Source organism: Cyprinodon variegatus, unplaced genomic scaffold (genome assembly GCF_000732505.1).
Source record: "Cyprinodon variegatus isolate N-32 unplaced genomic scaffold, C_variegatus-1.0 Scaffold87, whole genome shotgun sequence".
NCBI lineage: Eukaryota > Metazoa > Chordata > Actinopteri > Cyprinodontiformes > Cyprinodontidae > Cyprinodon > Cyprinodon variegatus.
Genome location: NW_015150540.1, coordinates 1,640,216 through 1,656,546, shown reverse-complemented (window position 1 = coordinate 1,656,546; position 16,331 = coordinate 1,640,216). Strand labels below are relative to the sequence as shown.

At 37.9% G+C, this 16,331-nt stretch overlaps 1 protein-coding gene across 9 annotated transcripts in view; it reads right to left on the bottom strand.

Annotated features, from left to right (window-relative positions):
• Positions 1–8,362: 8,362 nt before the first annotated feature.
• Positions 8,363–16,331, bottom strand: part of anks1a (ankyrin repeat and sterile alpha motif domain containing 1A) — a 76,099-nt gene continuing 68,130 nt past the window's right edge. For 7 of the 9 annotated variants that reach the window (XM_015373469.1, XM_015373470.1, XM_015373475.1 and 4 more), the window contains 2 exons: positions 13,921–14,103; positions 9,837–11,473 (listed from right to left, as the gene is read on the bottom strand). In XM_015373469.1, the coding sequence (XP_015228955.1) occupies positions 11,357–11,473; positions 13,921–14,103 (300 nt within the window). In that variant the 3' untranslated portion in view covers positions 9,837–11,356. Of the gene's footprint in view, positions 9,709–9,836; positions 11,474–13,920; positions 14,104–16,331 lie in introns of those variants that run through there. The other 2 variants (XM_015373474.1, XM_015373472.1) reach the window with 2 other exon arrangements.

Here is a 16,331-nt window from a genome sequence, read left to right as displayed (position 1 = left end):
ATGTTGGGGTATAATACGGTCCGGTGCGGTCAGTCATTTCAGTATCGGTATCAGGTGGGTTTGAGATGAATTTTTCGCACCATTACATCTGTAAAGAGACGTCCTAGTCTATAATTGCGTAGGGGACCCACAAGGTGTCAGTGAAGGGGCCCCTAAGAGGTTGTAGGCCCCTAAGCAACTGCTGTAGTTGCTTACTGATATTTACGCCATTGGTCCTGCCCAAACTGCCAAAGGTATTGCATGAAAAGGTATAGTTTAGGTCAGTTTTAACTAACTGATTTCCAGGTATAGAGAATCTACAGACAACTGTCAAGACGAGTTGGAGAGGCATAAGACCAAGGAAAGCAAATCTGCTGAAGGTCTCAGTCAACCTCAGCTTTCATTAAAAATCCAGACTGATTCCCTTTATTTCTGCACTGCATTTATTGGTTTAATTAAAGCAAAACAAGTTCTGACCAAGTAAAGCATACCATATGGTTCACATATTAATATATGTTTCTTTGTATTTTTGTTCTTATGTGGAACTCTACTTCTTCTGAGAAGCAGGAAGCAGAGGATTGATTAGCTATAAGATGGAATGGTCAAAGGGGACATGATGAATCTCTAAAATATATATTTACCGGTATGTAATTAATCTATGCAATAGAGTTTTATTTCTAAATTACATACTGAAATTACGTAACTTTTTAATATTATTCTATACACGCCTGTATTTTCCTCTGGGAATGTTGACTATAACAGAGATAATGTTTTTTACTTAATAAATAGGTAGGGCTTGCTCTAAAAGAAAGTAATAAGTACCAATTTTTATGATACACTAGAAACTAATTTGCAATCTTCATTTCACTTGCAAATCCAACAAAAGCATTCCTGGACACTGGAATGGCTCTTCATATTTTGGAAGCACTGGGAATTGCTGACATAAACACTCAGCTAAGGCAGCTGGGAAAAAAACAAACAAACTGATCTTCAAAAACGCCCATATTAACAATAGTTTTTTCTAAAACAAAAGGTGGTTGACTAAACACACCTCCGTGCAAAAGCCTCAATAGCCACTAATTACTGTCCCTCCCATTAGGACATTCAGTTTTTAAAAAGCAAGATAGGAGCAACGAGCCAACACCTTCCAGGGTTGAACAAGACAAAAAAACAAAAAAACACCTGAAGTAGCACCCACAGCTGAATAAGATCTAATGATGACAGGAATGTCACTTTACTTGTTCTCTTGGCGCTGAGACAGATCTGATTGAGCTCTGATGTGACTGGGTATCACAGTTCACCTGCAGCAAAACTATTTGAACTAACATGGAATAATCACTAGTTTCCATCAGTACATTTTTTTCTGCCAGACTTGTAAAAAAAAAAAAAAAACCCAGAACATAATTTACTGTCTCCTTGGGCACAATTACAAGTGTGATAAAACACACAAGGTCCCAATAATAAGTATGTTTTCAACAGCAGAAGGTCTGCTTGATCTGGTTAATGATTTACTGTAGCCCATACAAAAGGTCATGGGCAGCATCATGTTGAGCAACCCTCAGCCTGCAGGGCTGAATGAAAATTGTTCATTAATGTTTAGCTTGGCAGCTTATCCCCGCTGAACAGCTTTTATTGACTTTAATGAGCAAATATTAGCATTCCTCCCAAAGCAATGTCCACTAAAGCAGATATTCTCATTGGATCATTTTGGTTGAAAAAAAAAAAGTTTCAACTAATAAACGTTTTCAACACTTAAAAAAAGAATCTTACATAAAAAAATAGAACATCATCTAAAACAAGGAAAATACTTTTCAATCAGCCAACACATATTATTATTTTAAATAATAGTAAATATTCAAGTAATTTATATATATATATATATATATATATATATATATATATATATATATATAATAGTTTAGGCGTTATTTTACTATCATTATATTTGGATAAGAAGGAGACGCGTGTAACGTGAGAGTGGTAGTTTTAAAATAACTCACTTGTGTTGAGAAAGCTTCTATAGTTCCACAGATGTTATGGTTCTTTCTCTCTTCATATGGACTCACATAGGCGCTGTCCGCTCTCAGTCCATAGCTGGCATAAAACCTCAGAGCTCCGGGCTGTTCCTGGAAGTAAAGCTGCGCGAAGCGCTGCAGCAGACGCGGCAGGTACGAGACCTTCTTTAACAGCAGGCAGGTAAGGAAGCGACTTACACATATTGCCGATGGACCAATCAGAGCACAGCAGCCGGAGCCGTTTCCAGGGAAACAGCAACGGCAGGCAAATGAGCGCAACCCAAAATTATAGCCGCATATATTTTCGTCGAATCAGACATTCTCTCGTACAACGGTGTAACTTAAATTACCGATAGTTAAACCCCCTATGCAAATGTAGACTAGGACGTCTCCTTTCAGATAAAAATAGTGCGATAAATTCGTCTTTAACCCACCTGATGCCACAGTTAAATTGACCGGACCGTGTTTATACACCAACATACGGCAGATTTCAACATGATGGTGGACACAGTGGTACTTTTAATTACTATGTTAATAATAACTGTAAAGTTCATTAGATGGATGGTAAAAAAACAAACAAACAAAAAAAAACAAAAACAAAACAAAAAAACACTAAAATTATATGTTTCAAACCGCAATAAAGAGCTTTAAAAAACTATGTTTTTGAGTATTTTATTGTTTACATTACAATTTGGAATTATGGGTAATCCAGAGGTAGTTCATATGGGGTCCACCCAGATAATATTGCTTACGGGCTTATTATTGTGTCGACAAGGCAAACATATATAAAACATTGATGCACTATAATGGCATAAAATGACTTGCTACCTTATCTTTGCTGTTGGACCCAGCTTTACCTTTGGGACTGCCTTAATGCTCCATAAAATTTAACAAGGAGTCAGAAAAAGATTCACAGAGATTAAGGATTTGTGATCCATTTTAACATGACAGCATCCCAAAGTTGGGGTCGGGTTGTCAGATGTACGCATTTGATACAAATCTCTTTTCCCACCTGTAGTATCCTCAGTAATTTAATATGTAGTACTACACCCACGCCACCACAGGGATAGCATACCCATGTCACCTATAGAAATACATATAGACCAGAACATAGAACAACTAGATGATTAGACAGATAGGAGACACGTTATAATAGTTCTGTGTTAGTGTGCACAATAAAGATAACTAAAAGGACATGCTTTGGATGGACATTATGATTTATGATTTATAAGTACATGTTATCACACCACCTCACCCGAAAAGCATTTTGTTGAATTTTGACTTGTTGGCTGTGTAGGACTAAAGTTAATTTTGCGCTTTGTGCCATTGAGTACACTTAGGTAGGCAGTAGCATAAGGTTCTATAAACAGTAAGGTTTTTAAAAGTCTTTTATGAAATATGGTGGCTTTCTGGTGCTATTTTTAAAACCTTAAAGAAAGACCATTGCCTTCACTCTCCCTGTGGTTGTTGTTCATGATGTAACTATAGAGCCATTGTAACCTGGTTTCCTGGCACTGGAGATCAGGCTGAACTCCTCACAGCTGAAAAACAAATTTTCATTAGTCAGTCATTAGCTAAAAAAGATCAGTTTCTGTCACTCTGCAGATTAGATGCTAAAAGAGCCACTTCGTATTAATTCTGAACAGCAATGATTCTGCCTTACACCACCCTGTGAGCAAGTTGTTTACTGGGCAGTCACAGCAGGGTCAAGGTAGGTACTTTCTGGAGGGGGCAGGTAATCATTGTTTTATAGATAATTATGGCCATTTGTTTTCCAGGGGAACTGCTGTCCAGAGAAAATTCCAGAAGATTACATAATGCATGGATCAAGCAAAAATACTACTTAAGGCATGATCTTGACAAAGGATTTACATTGTATTATTGTTAACACCAAAAAATGATTTGTTAGATATTAACCCTTTAAACAACACTTAACACTGTATATTACACTTCCACCAGCTTGAAGCACTAAAACAAGGCAGGAATGATTTGTTTTCATCTTGTTAATGCCAAATTGTGACCCTACCTACTGTATTTGCACCTGAAAGAGAGGCTGCATTTTTGGTAGGTTAACCTTTCCACACAGTTGCTCTGGTGACACTGAGTTATTACGATCTATAGTATTATCTGGCCGAGTGCCACAGGGGGCGTGTAAGACCTAATTCCAGAAGCAGAAGTACCAGTAAATGTACTCTTTTTCCAGAAACAAAGCCTCATGTTTGTGACGCAAATGCACGTTATGAAAATCCCAGCCTCCTTTGACTTTTTTTTTTTTTTTGTTTTGTCATTTCCCAGACTACTCACACTAACCTTTGTGGTCACTAAATAACTAAAGTGTTACTATCAACTGACACAAATTCTGGGTCCCTTTACTACTATACTTATGGTTACATTACTTTACAGGCAGAATTACATCAGTAGGCCAATTGATCATCAAACCGATGACTCAAAGGAAGCATATGACCCAAAATTTACCAACCAAACTTATTTCTGCTCTGATAGCATTAAAGCTCTTCATTTATAAGCCTAGCTGTTGGATTTTAATATAACTAAAAATTATTGCATAAAGGGCTTATACCAACCTGCAACTTGCCCTTTTTTTGATAGGACTGAGGCCATTTAAAATACAGCTGCAGTAAATGCTGTAATTTCCTGCTATTGAATCAGAAAAAACCTTGTAAGGACAAGGCGATAATTTATAGCTGATAAATGCAAGCAGGTAGACAGAGTTGAAATAAAAAGCATTTAGTGAAACAGCTAAAAGACAAAGCTTGTAATTACGTTTCAGTTGTTTGTTCTCACAGCAACCTGAAGAGGAGGTTTTCAGCATATTGTTGTACTTTTTGTCTTTTATCTTCACTTGCATCTTACTCTTGAACAATCTTAAATATTTGGTTTTCGGTCCTTCAGCTGACACATTTCTAAGGAATGGAGATGAAGTGCCCAAATTCCCTCCTAGCATATCCTTCAACAGTGTTTACACAAAATAAACCCTGGTTATGTTATTAAACTGCATGCAGGGTTTATGCTGTTGAGAGAGGGAAACTGGGTCATTTAAACTGGGTCAAACTTAGTGACCCCATTCAATGGGTTGGAAAAGGTACTAGACACCGCATATTAAAATGTGCAGCAACATAATCAGACTAAACTAAAATATTTACCTTTTCAGGATGAAATAAGCAATAGTAAGATGGTAAAATAAAACTTTATAATGAAAGTATCAGTGTTTGGTGTTAATCATTTTAGTATATGCTAAAGAACACATTTATTCAACCAACACATAACACGAACATGTTTTAAAGCTAGTTATTTCTAAGGTCTAAACATTGCTGTTGTAGCTGTGACTGATCATTACTGTGTCCTCTTTCAAAGTCCTCTTTCAAAGAAACAGAACAGACGTGTTCAGATAAAGCTGCATTAATGATGAAAATCTGTAACGTTTGTGTACTTCTTAACACCATCACCACTTCTACCTCTACCTCTTCACAACCTTGTAGATAGTTTTAGTTCCACTGTAATAGCAGTTATAGATTGAATGGCTCTGATGCACACTAACTTTTTATTTTGGAGACAATTTCAGGGGCAATAAGTCTTAATCCTTTTCAGTGAGAGTTGCCCTTTGTCACTGATTCTGTACCTAATATTTATGGACAGAATATTTAGGGCCAGCCAAGTAGTTGACGGGAATTGGGTGTCTTCCTTTTGTGAATGACCTGTTTCTGTAGCCTTATCAGGCCATAATCTACAGCTCTCGCATAATAGAAAAGGGTAGACTACCTTCTCCAGGTCAGGGAAGATGTCCTGTCCTGGGGGAAACAATTTAAGTTTCTAGAGGTTTTGATCCTGAATGGAGAAAAAAAAATGGTGCAGGAATCAAGAGTTGGATTGGCGCTGCATCTGCAGTAAAGCGGGTGTTATACTGGTCTGTCACGGCAAAGAGAGAGCCAGGTCAACAGGCAAAGCTCTCTATTTACTGGTCAATCTACGTTCTTACGGTCATTTATGTTCATGAGGTTCTGGTTTTTACTGAAATAATGACATCATGAACACTGTTGCGCCGATGCCATTTTTTGGCCCTGATATCGATACCATACCGATACCATCTGTTTACAATTGATGTGTGTGTGTGTGTGTGTGTGTGTGTGTATATATGAAGAACTGCATACTACTTGGATGTAAAATAATTGCAATTATGGCTTTGTCAAGCTGCTGCCTACCCTTGAGAAGCAGGGTAAAGACTAATACAAAGTGAATCCAGTAGAACTTTGTATTGCCTACCTGAAATGGGTGACAAGAGTTGAATAAACTTTTGGATTTCAAAATGGTATCGGTGCCCTATTTGTCGGTACTCACCGACACTAGAGCAGTAACGGGGCCCTGTCCAATACTGGTATCGGTGCAACACTAATCATGGATATAAGCGACCAAAATTTGTTTTCTCCACAGGGTGTCTGGGTTCTCCCTTAAAGATAGGATGAGAAGCTCTGCCATCAGGGAGGGACTTTAAGTAGAGCCACTGTTTCTCCATGTAGAGAAGAGCCTGTTAAGGAGCCTCAGGCATCTGGTTAGAATGTCTCCCTGGAGAGGTGTTCCAGTCACATCCCACTGGGAGGAGGCTAAGAAGAAGACCAAGGACACACTGGAGGAACTGCATTCCTCTGCTTACCTGGGAGAAAGTTCCCTTGCATGAGCTGACCCAGATGACTGGGAAAACAGAGGGCTGCGTCTCCTTTTGTTGGCTGCTACCCTTGTGGCGCGTCCCTGGATTAGTGGAAGATGGATGAAAATACAGGTAATAATACAAGCAGTTAGTAGCTCCACCTGTTAAATTGGTAATTCATCCTGTCCCTGCAGAATCAACGTGTTTAACCATGTTAAACTCCTGCTGAGTTTAAATTTTAATGATGTATCTTTAAAATAAACTGTGTGCAACCTGAAATCCACAAACTGCTACCTTTTATATGCAGCTTTTAAAAACTTTATTTAGCTGTGTTGAAAATAGCAAATACTTTTCTTCAGAGGTTATTTTTCCACAAGGCTTGACTAATCCAGAGATCAGATCTGTTTTGAGAGACCAAAATATCTAGATGCCTCAATATTAAATAATTACAGGACCAACATTTAACCTTCATGTCTTACAACTAATTAACAAATTTACACCATTTTAACAAAAAATATCTGTTGCTTCAGTTTTTCGATTATTGTAATAATCTCAGACCTTCTGTACAGAATTAAAGCATAATTTGGCAGCAACAGTGCTTCAAAAATGCTGCTGCAGAAAAATGCTAAAAAATGGATTGTACAAAACCTGAAAAACAGCATTTACTCTCCATTGGTGGAATGATTAACTTTAAAATGTTGCTATTGGTCCATCAGACAGTATTTCTTAGGAAAATCACATTTCGGAGTTGCTTGAAATTCAGAAATATAATATTAACAATTCCAGTCCTATTAAATTTTCTGACAGATTGAGAAATTGATTGTAGCCTGCAAAAAAAATTACTAACCTTACACTTGCCTTCAAGCTGCATATCTTTTGGGCCCTGTCCCTCCAGACTATGGGCCCTTGAGTTACAAGGGCCCATAGTCCTCAACAACTCCTTCCATTCAATGCTCGTAGCCAGTCAGTGCTTATACTCGACGTTCCCACATTAGTCTCTATTCACTCCTTACGAAAATCTCCTAAACTCTAAAATGGACCTTAATTAACAATCGTCTCAGAGACGTGGTCATTCCTGCTGCTGGAGCATCCAGTCCCACCAAACCTTTTCCTTTTTCTATTCCATGAAAATTATGCTTTTTACAGAAATGACCTTTTGTGCCTTACCCTGAGCAGTCTTCTTTACATTTGTGTAGGTCATGAAATGAAGATTACAAAACACTTACTGGTTTAAAGTTCCCTTTTTTAATCTATGTGATATTATCTATCATTTATCTAATTGTTTTTCATTTTCGTTAAATTTTCATTATCTGTGATCTACAATAAATACAAAAATTTAAATTATTTCACTAAGTGATCAATCTATAAAATATAGGTTTTCCCCAAGACAAAAAATATTGCACTTTTTCCACAATATATACATATTTTCTTTCTGAAAAGATGTACAGTTAAAGAAAACATAAAAGCTACTTACCTTGGTCTCACGTGACTGCATTTAACCCTGGCCTATCATATGTAGACAGTCTGTATCAACTTCTATCTTCATATATATATATATATATATATATATATATATATATATATATATATATATATATATATATATATATATATAAAAATAGTTTACAGATGTCTTAAGAATATATAAAACAAAAAAAATAAGACAAAATAAAATAACGATTCAGAAACACATGTAATTCTAATCCCAAGATTTATTAGTTTTACAATTATGAAAAATAACTATAAAAAAAGACTGGAAGCCCAAGATTATTTACAATCTTTTTTTATGAATTGAGGTCCCTCTGAGTCATTTCCTCAGCCTTTTTTCTGTTTTTAAAATCACAGGGCATTTATTCATGATATGTTTTATTTCATAAGACATAGTCCTTTGTTTTGACAAAAACATCAAAATGATATACTTACATACATACATACATACACATATATAGATAACTATAAAAGCAAAAATCATTCAAGTATCAAAATACAGACAGCTCTAAAATCATGTACATTTTCATTCTCAACATATCAGATTAGTTCCACAAAAAGTCTCCCGATCCTTGGCAATGTGCAAAAGCAGTACTGGATCAGGCCAATGGCTGAAAGGTGCCGGTACCGGCATGCTAAACAGGGCGTGCCAGTGTGTTGTCATATGACGTACCACAACAGTTAAATCAAAATGTTAAGTACTCAAACTCAATCTGATGCATTAAGCAGTACCATTACCAGTCTTGGTACTGGGAGTTACCTGGAGAAAACGTTCTGTACCCTATTGTTCTTTAGCTTAAAGAGTAAATTCGTACCAGCCTGCATGGCAGGTTATGGTGAATAACCTTGTTTGGATTAAACTGGGCAAAAGGACAGAGAAAAAAGGAGAGGGTCTTGATCCAGTTTCAGCATTAGGACACAAGATGTCCCATAAAATGAATAAAACCGCCAGAATAAGAACTAAATAAAATAAAGGGGGATTTCACTGAGAGATGGTCTTTGTAGTGTTGGTTTTAAGTTTCTCCCATGCACGATTAAATTAGGCAGATGGTTTTGGAGAGAAGCTCCAATATTTGAAAACACAGTGAGTCTGTGCCAACAGCATGAGGTCTCTCTCTTTAAAAAAAAAAGCATAAAAAAATATCCTGTCCTTATCTTCCTTATCTGCAACTTCCTCTTTAGCTACAGGCTTTCTGCGTTGCAGAATGCAGGTAAGTTTACTCAAACAGCAAACAATAAGTCTCTGTGAGGGAGGCTGCCACTCGTTTACAGGCAAATGCACGGAGAACAGAGACACTGTGTCATACTCTGACAGCAAGATGTGTGCAGAGAGGTCAAATGAAAAGTGGCGAGTGAAATGGCATGGAACCTCGTCTTTGTCTCAGGGTCCAGATGTGTGCTGCGAGCATGATCGAACTGATTATATTAGCTACTGCAGGGGTCACTTTTCAATCAAAAAAACAAAATAAAAGGAAAAAAAAAAAAAAAAACAGCCCGATGATCCCAATTACGTAACAAGGCTCATCCCGTCCTAACTCAATGAATGGGAGCAGCAGCAATGTTCAGCTAGAGGAAGGAAAGGACAAGTAGACACACGCACACAATAAGAGGGTTAAAATGAAGTAAAAACAACTGCAAAGACATGTACACACAAACCATCCCTCCATTTATGTAATTGGTAACCCTTTTTTTTCCCCCCAGCAGCAGTGATGCACATACCAAAAAAGGTGTTGTTGGCAATATTACCAAAAGGCAATGCAGACAGAAAAAACATTGAAGGCATTTGTCATAAATAGAAGAAAAAAATGAAAGCTGGACACTTTGGCAGTTTTGTTTCTACGCAAAAATTAAGTAAAAGTGCTTAGTTGTTGTTAGCTCACTGTAGAAAAGCACGCCGTTTGCACCCTTTTGCTCCATTTCCACAAATCAAAGCAAGTCCAAATATACACTACCTTGCAAAAGTATTGATGCATATTGATGCTATGGTGGATGATCTGAAGAGATACGCAGAAATCCCTCACAGAGTTTGATGAAGAAAAGAAGACAAAGGCCACCAAATTATTGAGGTCTGATGAGATCCAGATAAATTTCTATGATTTGGGTGAAGTCAAGCATGTGTGGCAGATAAAGATTTCCTTTTTGTCTACTATAGCCAAGTTTGATGGTTGGAGTGTCATGGTTTGGGGGTGCATACTGTCAGTCGTGGGCACAATTTGGACATTTTTGCTTAGGGGTGTAATAACTTTTAGTGTTAGCGGTTTAAACAATGTTGTGGTCGAGTTTTCTTAAGGGGACCACAAACTTACATTAAAACAAAAGCCATATGCTGATAATTGTAACTTCCAGGTGTCATATTTTCAGCATTGTTCTAGGAAAACAGAATACAATATTACAATAAAATATCAGGGGTGCACTCATTTTTTGTCAGATACTCTAGATACCCAAGACAAACGCACTGAAAAAATGAGAAAACTCAAAAGGCAGCAACACATGTGCAAGGCACCTTAATTTGGACTTATTTTCAGTGTGATTTAATCTTTCTTACAATAAAAAAAAATCCCCCTAAACAAGCTGCTCACAGTGCTTTAAGACTTTAGCACGGATAGCTAAAAGCAAGCAGTAAACAGTAGGAAACTTCCCCGCAACTCCCAAACACTTGCATTCAACTAAACGGCTAGTCTGCTAAAGCCTGATGGATGCATAGAATTAGAAGAGCAGATCCACAGTGTTCTTCCGGAAACATCCATCTGCGTATGGTGCGAGCGCAGCGGGTGGCTCTCGGATTTTTCTCAGAACTCTGAGAAGTCAGGAGGTGAAAGATCAGAAGGAAAAAGCTTCAGAGTGGCCGTCGCCTGATGTAGCGGAAAAGAAAGAGCTCATCACTGAGAGAAAACAGTATGGTTGCAGTTAGAGGGGGAAAAAAGGAAAGAAGTGAGTTAAAGGACAGTATGTGTTAGTGGCAGACTTGCAGACTGACTGCAATAACAATCAATGCAAGGCGTACAAGCAATGGTGGCTCAACTTGGAGAAGGAGCTATGGAGATCAGTGAGTAACTGTAACGGGCTGGGCTGTCAGGGGGTTTGTGGTGGTGGGGGGTGGGGGTGTCCAGCCAAACAAAGGGGCTAAGTCACAGTGAAAGGCACACAGAAGGAGGGAAGTAGTAACAGCGAGACCCAGGAGAAGGAGGAAGAGGAGGAGCAGAGGGGGCCTCTCTCAGAATATGGTGGTCTCATACTTAGTGCTGATTGAGCGTTTCGATTCCTTTGGATCCACGAGCCATGTGGCACTGCTGTTGGCCGGTGAATCCCCCTCTTGCTCCAGTAAATCCCCCTGTAAACACAAAGAGAAAAATCATCTCAATCTTTATCTTGCAGCTGATTCTGTTTGCATACAAATACAGGAACCAATTTAGATCTGTGTAGATCAGCATCCAAACAAAACTAGTTTCTAACAACTTCACAGTTGTACTCTACATTAGTCCATCAAATAAATCCCTTTAAAATACATTAACTCTGTGCACGGCTGTGAGTTTCGACATTATTCACAGGTGAAAAAAGTTGAAGGCTCTGGATTGTTCTCTAGTCAAACACTTTACCAATCTTAGAATAAGACTGGGTTTAAGAGAATGACTTATTTGCTTTGACTAATTCAGACCCGCCTTTAGTTCCAACCGTCAAGTGGCTCCAGCTGCTCACCTTCGAATCTGACTAATCATGCTGAAACTTTCGATCAATGTGTTGCGATCCAACAAACTCCACCCTATAAATAGGAATGTCTCTTCTGCTATGTTCTCAATCAGGGCAGGTCCCTGCTGCTGTCCTCAGGAAATTTTATTTCTTCAGTACATAAATTAATACATGGTAACATGTATTTTTTTATTATTAGGTAATATTGATTCACTCTTTTATTTCCACTTTTTTATTGAGCAATCAACACTTTACAAATTTCTCATTAGCTGTCTAAATCTACTGTTTATGCAGTGATTACTGGCCTTGAAAATGTATTTTAATAAAACATCCAAGATGGCTACCTTGATACTGTTCAATTGCAGATGTAAACATAAATTCTCAAGCAGCAGAGTTCTGCATGTTTTTAATGTGTCTAAGGATAGGGACGCATCAAAACGGTCCCAGAACTCTTTCATTAGAGAAACTTTCATATGCAGAGCTCATATTCAGTATATTTCAGTCAGATGTGAACAAGATATCTGCAAGTTGCATGACATCATCACTCGAAGAGTTTGAGAAGTACAGCCTTCAACAAGAACTTCAATTAATCATGTAAATTGCAATCATCCTGTCTGTCGTTTGCACATCTTTCAATGTGTGGCTTAAGCCATAAAACAAGAGGATGATCAGGGCTGAGCTTTGATACATCCAGGACTTGTACTCTCCAGTCAGTGCAATTAGCGAAAACCAGTCACCACAGAAAGTTTCTTTTCCAGGGCTGTTTATCTGATGTTCAAGGCTGTTTTTTTTTTAAGAAAGACATCAAGCTGTTCTAATATTCAAGGACAGACTGTTTCAGTCTCAGCTCGGCTGCAGCAAATGCTTGATCCCTTCTAGTTATCACCTGTGATCTCAAGACAGCCAGAGTTACTTGATTGGCAGATCTTAATGATCGAATTGGAACATTTAAAGATAATAAATCTTTAAATGTTCCAATTCTATCATTAAGATCTGCAGCTTTTTGAACCAACTACAGGAGATGAAGGGAGGCCTGAGCCCACAATAGAAAGTTACAGTAGTTCATGAAGGCATGAATAGAGTGTTCTAGAGAAGCATGAGGCAGATAGAGCTTCTCTTTACTAAGCAGATCCAACTGGAAAAAGCTTAATTTCAACAACTGAGCTTATTTGCTTGTCAAATTTAAAAGAGCTGTCTAAAACAACACCAAGGTTTTTTTTTTGGCATGATGCCCAAAGCAGTAACATCAAATGGATTTCCAAAAACAAAAATTTCAGTTTTAGGGTCACTGTGTGAAATCCACTGCTCGGTTTCTGTATGAAATTCAAAGAGAAATTGAACATTGAGTTTAAAGGGAAATAAATCTACAGGAAACCTGCAAAACAATGACATTTAATTTTATGTTTTCTAAAAGCTGAATTAAGGTTCATATATAAAAGAACAGTAAAGGGCTTATAATGCAAGGATAGGATAGATGCCAACATGGTTCTCAAGGCATGAAAGCTAGATTTTATGAGCAAAATGAAACCAACGTCTAATTCCTTGTCTGTATGCACAATACTGGCAAAAAAACTGATTCTTAAATTCCATCTTTGGTAAAACAATTTCAAAATTGACCACAAATGACTTGTGATAGTAACTAATACGTAAACAAAAAGAAAAAATATCTCCCACAATGATCCTGATCATCCATTCAATTAAGCAGACTTTAAAACATTTGGGTTGTGGACATGAATGCAGTTTATTGTCCACAGATATATTTCCCATCAGCCTGGTTTGTCTTTATATTTCGTGTTCACTAGAGGGCAGCACAGGTAATATAATAGAAAGAAACCTGGGGAGGTGGGACAAAGTGGACAAGAAGGATGCAGCAATAGCAGAGAAAGACCTGTAGGTGGTGCTTGAGCAAGAGATAGAGATTCCTTCTTATTAATAAAGCTGTTTTTATCTGCCCAGAGTGTATGACTAGCAAAAACAACTGTGTGTAATCATAAATGATATCATATGTGTGTTTTAAAAGGATAAAACACCTGTTCAGTGGGTGTACATTAATAATGTGTTGAGTCATGATGAGTTTTATGTCTTACACACCCCCGACTTCCGAACACTCCCCCTTGGTTTGGGTACAGGTCGACTGGACTTGGTTTCATTGCCGTCTGAGCTGCTTCCCGCCGGGAGGCCCTGTTGCTGTTTGGTCCTCTGGGCCTGCAGTGCCAGCTGATAGGCCACCTCAAATGCCTGGCCCAGCGTCAGGATAATCTCATAGGTCAGGCTCTAAACACAGAGAGCAAATAAAAAAAGTCAGTTTCTGTTTTAGAGAGTCTTGACTCAAACACATCTGTGCAATGTCTTCATGTGTAATCTTGCATAATGGCATCTGTTGAAAAAATTGGCATCAAGGTTAAACTGAGATAACAGAGAGGGGACAATGCTTTACAGCTCCACACTTTAAAATACATTTTCTTTCATCATCAGCCTTCTGTTTAATTAATCTAACATTATCTGCTCATCATATACTCATCAGCTAAACCTGAGCAAAACAATGTAAGAATACAAGAGTTGGTATCAGCTGTTTAAATAAAAAATAGAATTACAAATGGAACCGTAATACAATATGCAGAAATCAGCAGTAACATTTAAAGCTCAAAGTAAACAAGTAGTTTAATGGTTTTACTTCAAGATACATTTTATACCAACCAAATCAGGATTTAAAAAGACATCTACAGAAAGCTTGGATAAAATTACAAATTGAAAATTCCAATAAACATAGGCTAAGTGACCAGGAAGTCTCCTCTCATTTTATTACATCTTGGTTAGTTTCCCATCAGGGTGTCATAAAATATTGTAGTCTGAAACAGGTCTAAGCTGAAGTGAATAAAACACAAACGTTTCCACAAAGTCAGTATTCATTCAGCAGAGATGAACCCTGACCTGTAAAGCTTCTTCCGTTGAACCAGAAGGGTAAACAACTGTTCAATGTCCCAAATCAAAACATCCTAATTAACTCAGGAACAAAGGAGATCACGTGTGGAAAATCATGGTTTTTATGACAGTTTCTCAGTGGCCTCATGAATAAAGTGTGTCTGTGTTCAAACTATGCTTCAATGTTTAACTTAAAGCTCTGGATGTATAAAAAAAAAAAGTGGTGTGAACATGTATGGCAATGCACGCAAACTTTTAACCTGACGCGAGAACGTTTTAAATCCACAGCAACAACAAGCTAAAAGAAAAAAAAAACAGCAATACATTGTTGGTTAATATGCAGAGTAAACAGGTGGACAAGGTGTAGACAATCACATGTCTGTAAAAAGCTGCGTAAAGCCGTGCAGATTTTTTAGTTTAGAAAGCTGCTGATTGTCACCCGTCCTGCAATCAGGAAGCCTGGGTGTGTATCCCAGCCTGGGGGGAATTAGCCATAGGCAAGACCCTTCACGCTAATGCCTGCTTTGGGCGTTGCACTTGGAATCCTTAGGTTCTACGTTCAAGCCCCACTCCCACGGACTGCCACTCTGGGTCCCTGAGCAAGACCCTTAACCCCACACTGCTCCCCGGGTGCCGCACAGCGGCAGCCCACTGCTCCCCAAGGGGTTAAATACAGAGAGTCAATTTCATTGCTCTGGAATTGTGACAATGTAATGACTATGAAACGCTGGATGGACAGAATGGGTATTTAAATGTTAGTCACCCTGAGTATGTTCTCACATTTATAAAATTCCCTGAAAATTACTTTATATATACACACATCAATGAGTTGAGGGAATCAGAACTTTGACTGAACTCATTTGCTAAAGCATGATCTTTAAATGTGCTGTTGTTTGGCTTTATAAATGGAAAGCAGTTTACTTACAAACAGTGCAGGTATCTATCAGGGTTCCTTAGTTTCTGATACAATAATTGTAACCATTTTAATTGATAGTGCAGCTTCTGTGAACAAGGGGTGCCTTCTATGTATTTTCATTTATTTGATTTTTTGGCAAATTCTGAATCATTTTGAACATTAATTATAGCCTTCATTCGTTTGTGGGGTGATGGAGCTAATAAGAGAAGCATGGGGGTCATAGGGGGTCAGTAATAATTGAGCTGAACTGAACGACTAAGCAGCATCTTTTGGACTTTATACAGACTTTGAGTAAACCAGCCAATCGTTTATAACTGAGCGGAGACTTTATTTTTAGCCATTTTTTATGAAGTTGCTGATGTCTTTCAAATCTCTAAATAAATTCTAAATTACAGGTGGTCAATTGCAGTTCCCCCAGCTGGGTTTGATTTTCCGCAAATTGGGATGTAAAAAGGAAAGATGTGTGGTAACAAAGTTAGACCTGGTTTTATGCATCAGATTTATTTCCGCCTCAAGTTTTGATAATTTTCCCCACTGCCAACTTTTAGCACAAAAACTGCACACTCTTTTATGCATGAGGCCGCTGGTATTTTGCTAAGATGATGTATTTTTATGATGCCAAGCTAGAAAGACATTGACAATAACTTTAGAGAAATTATTCCAG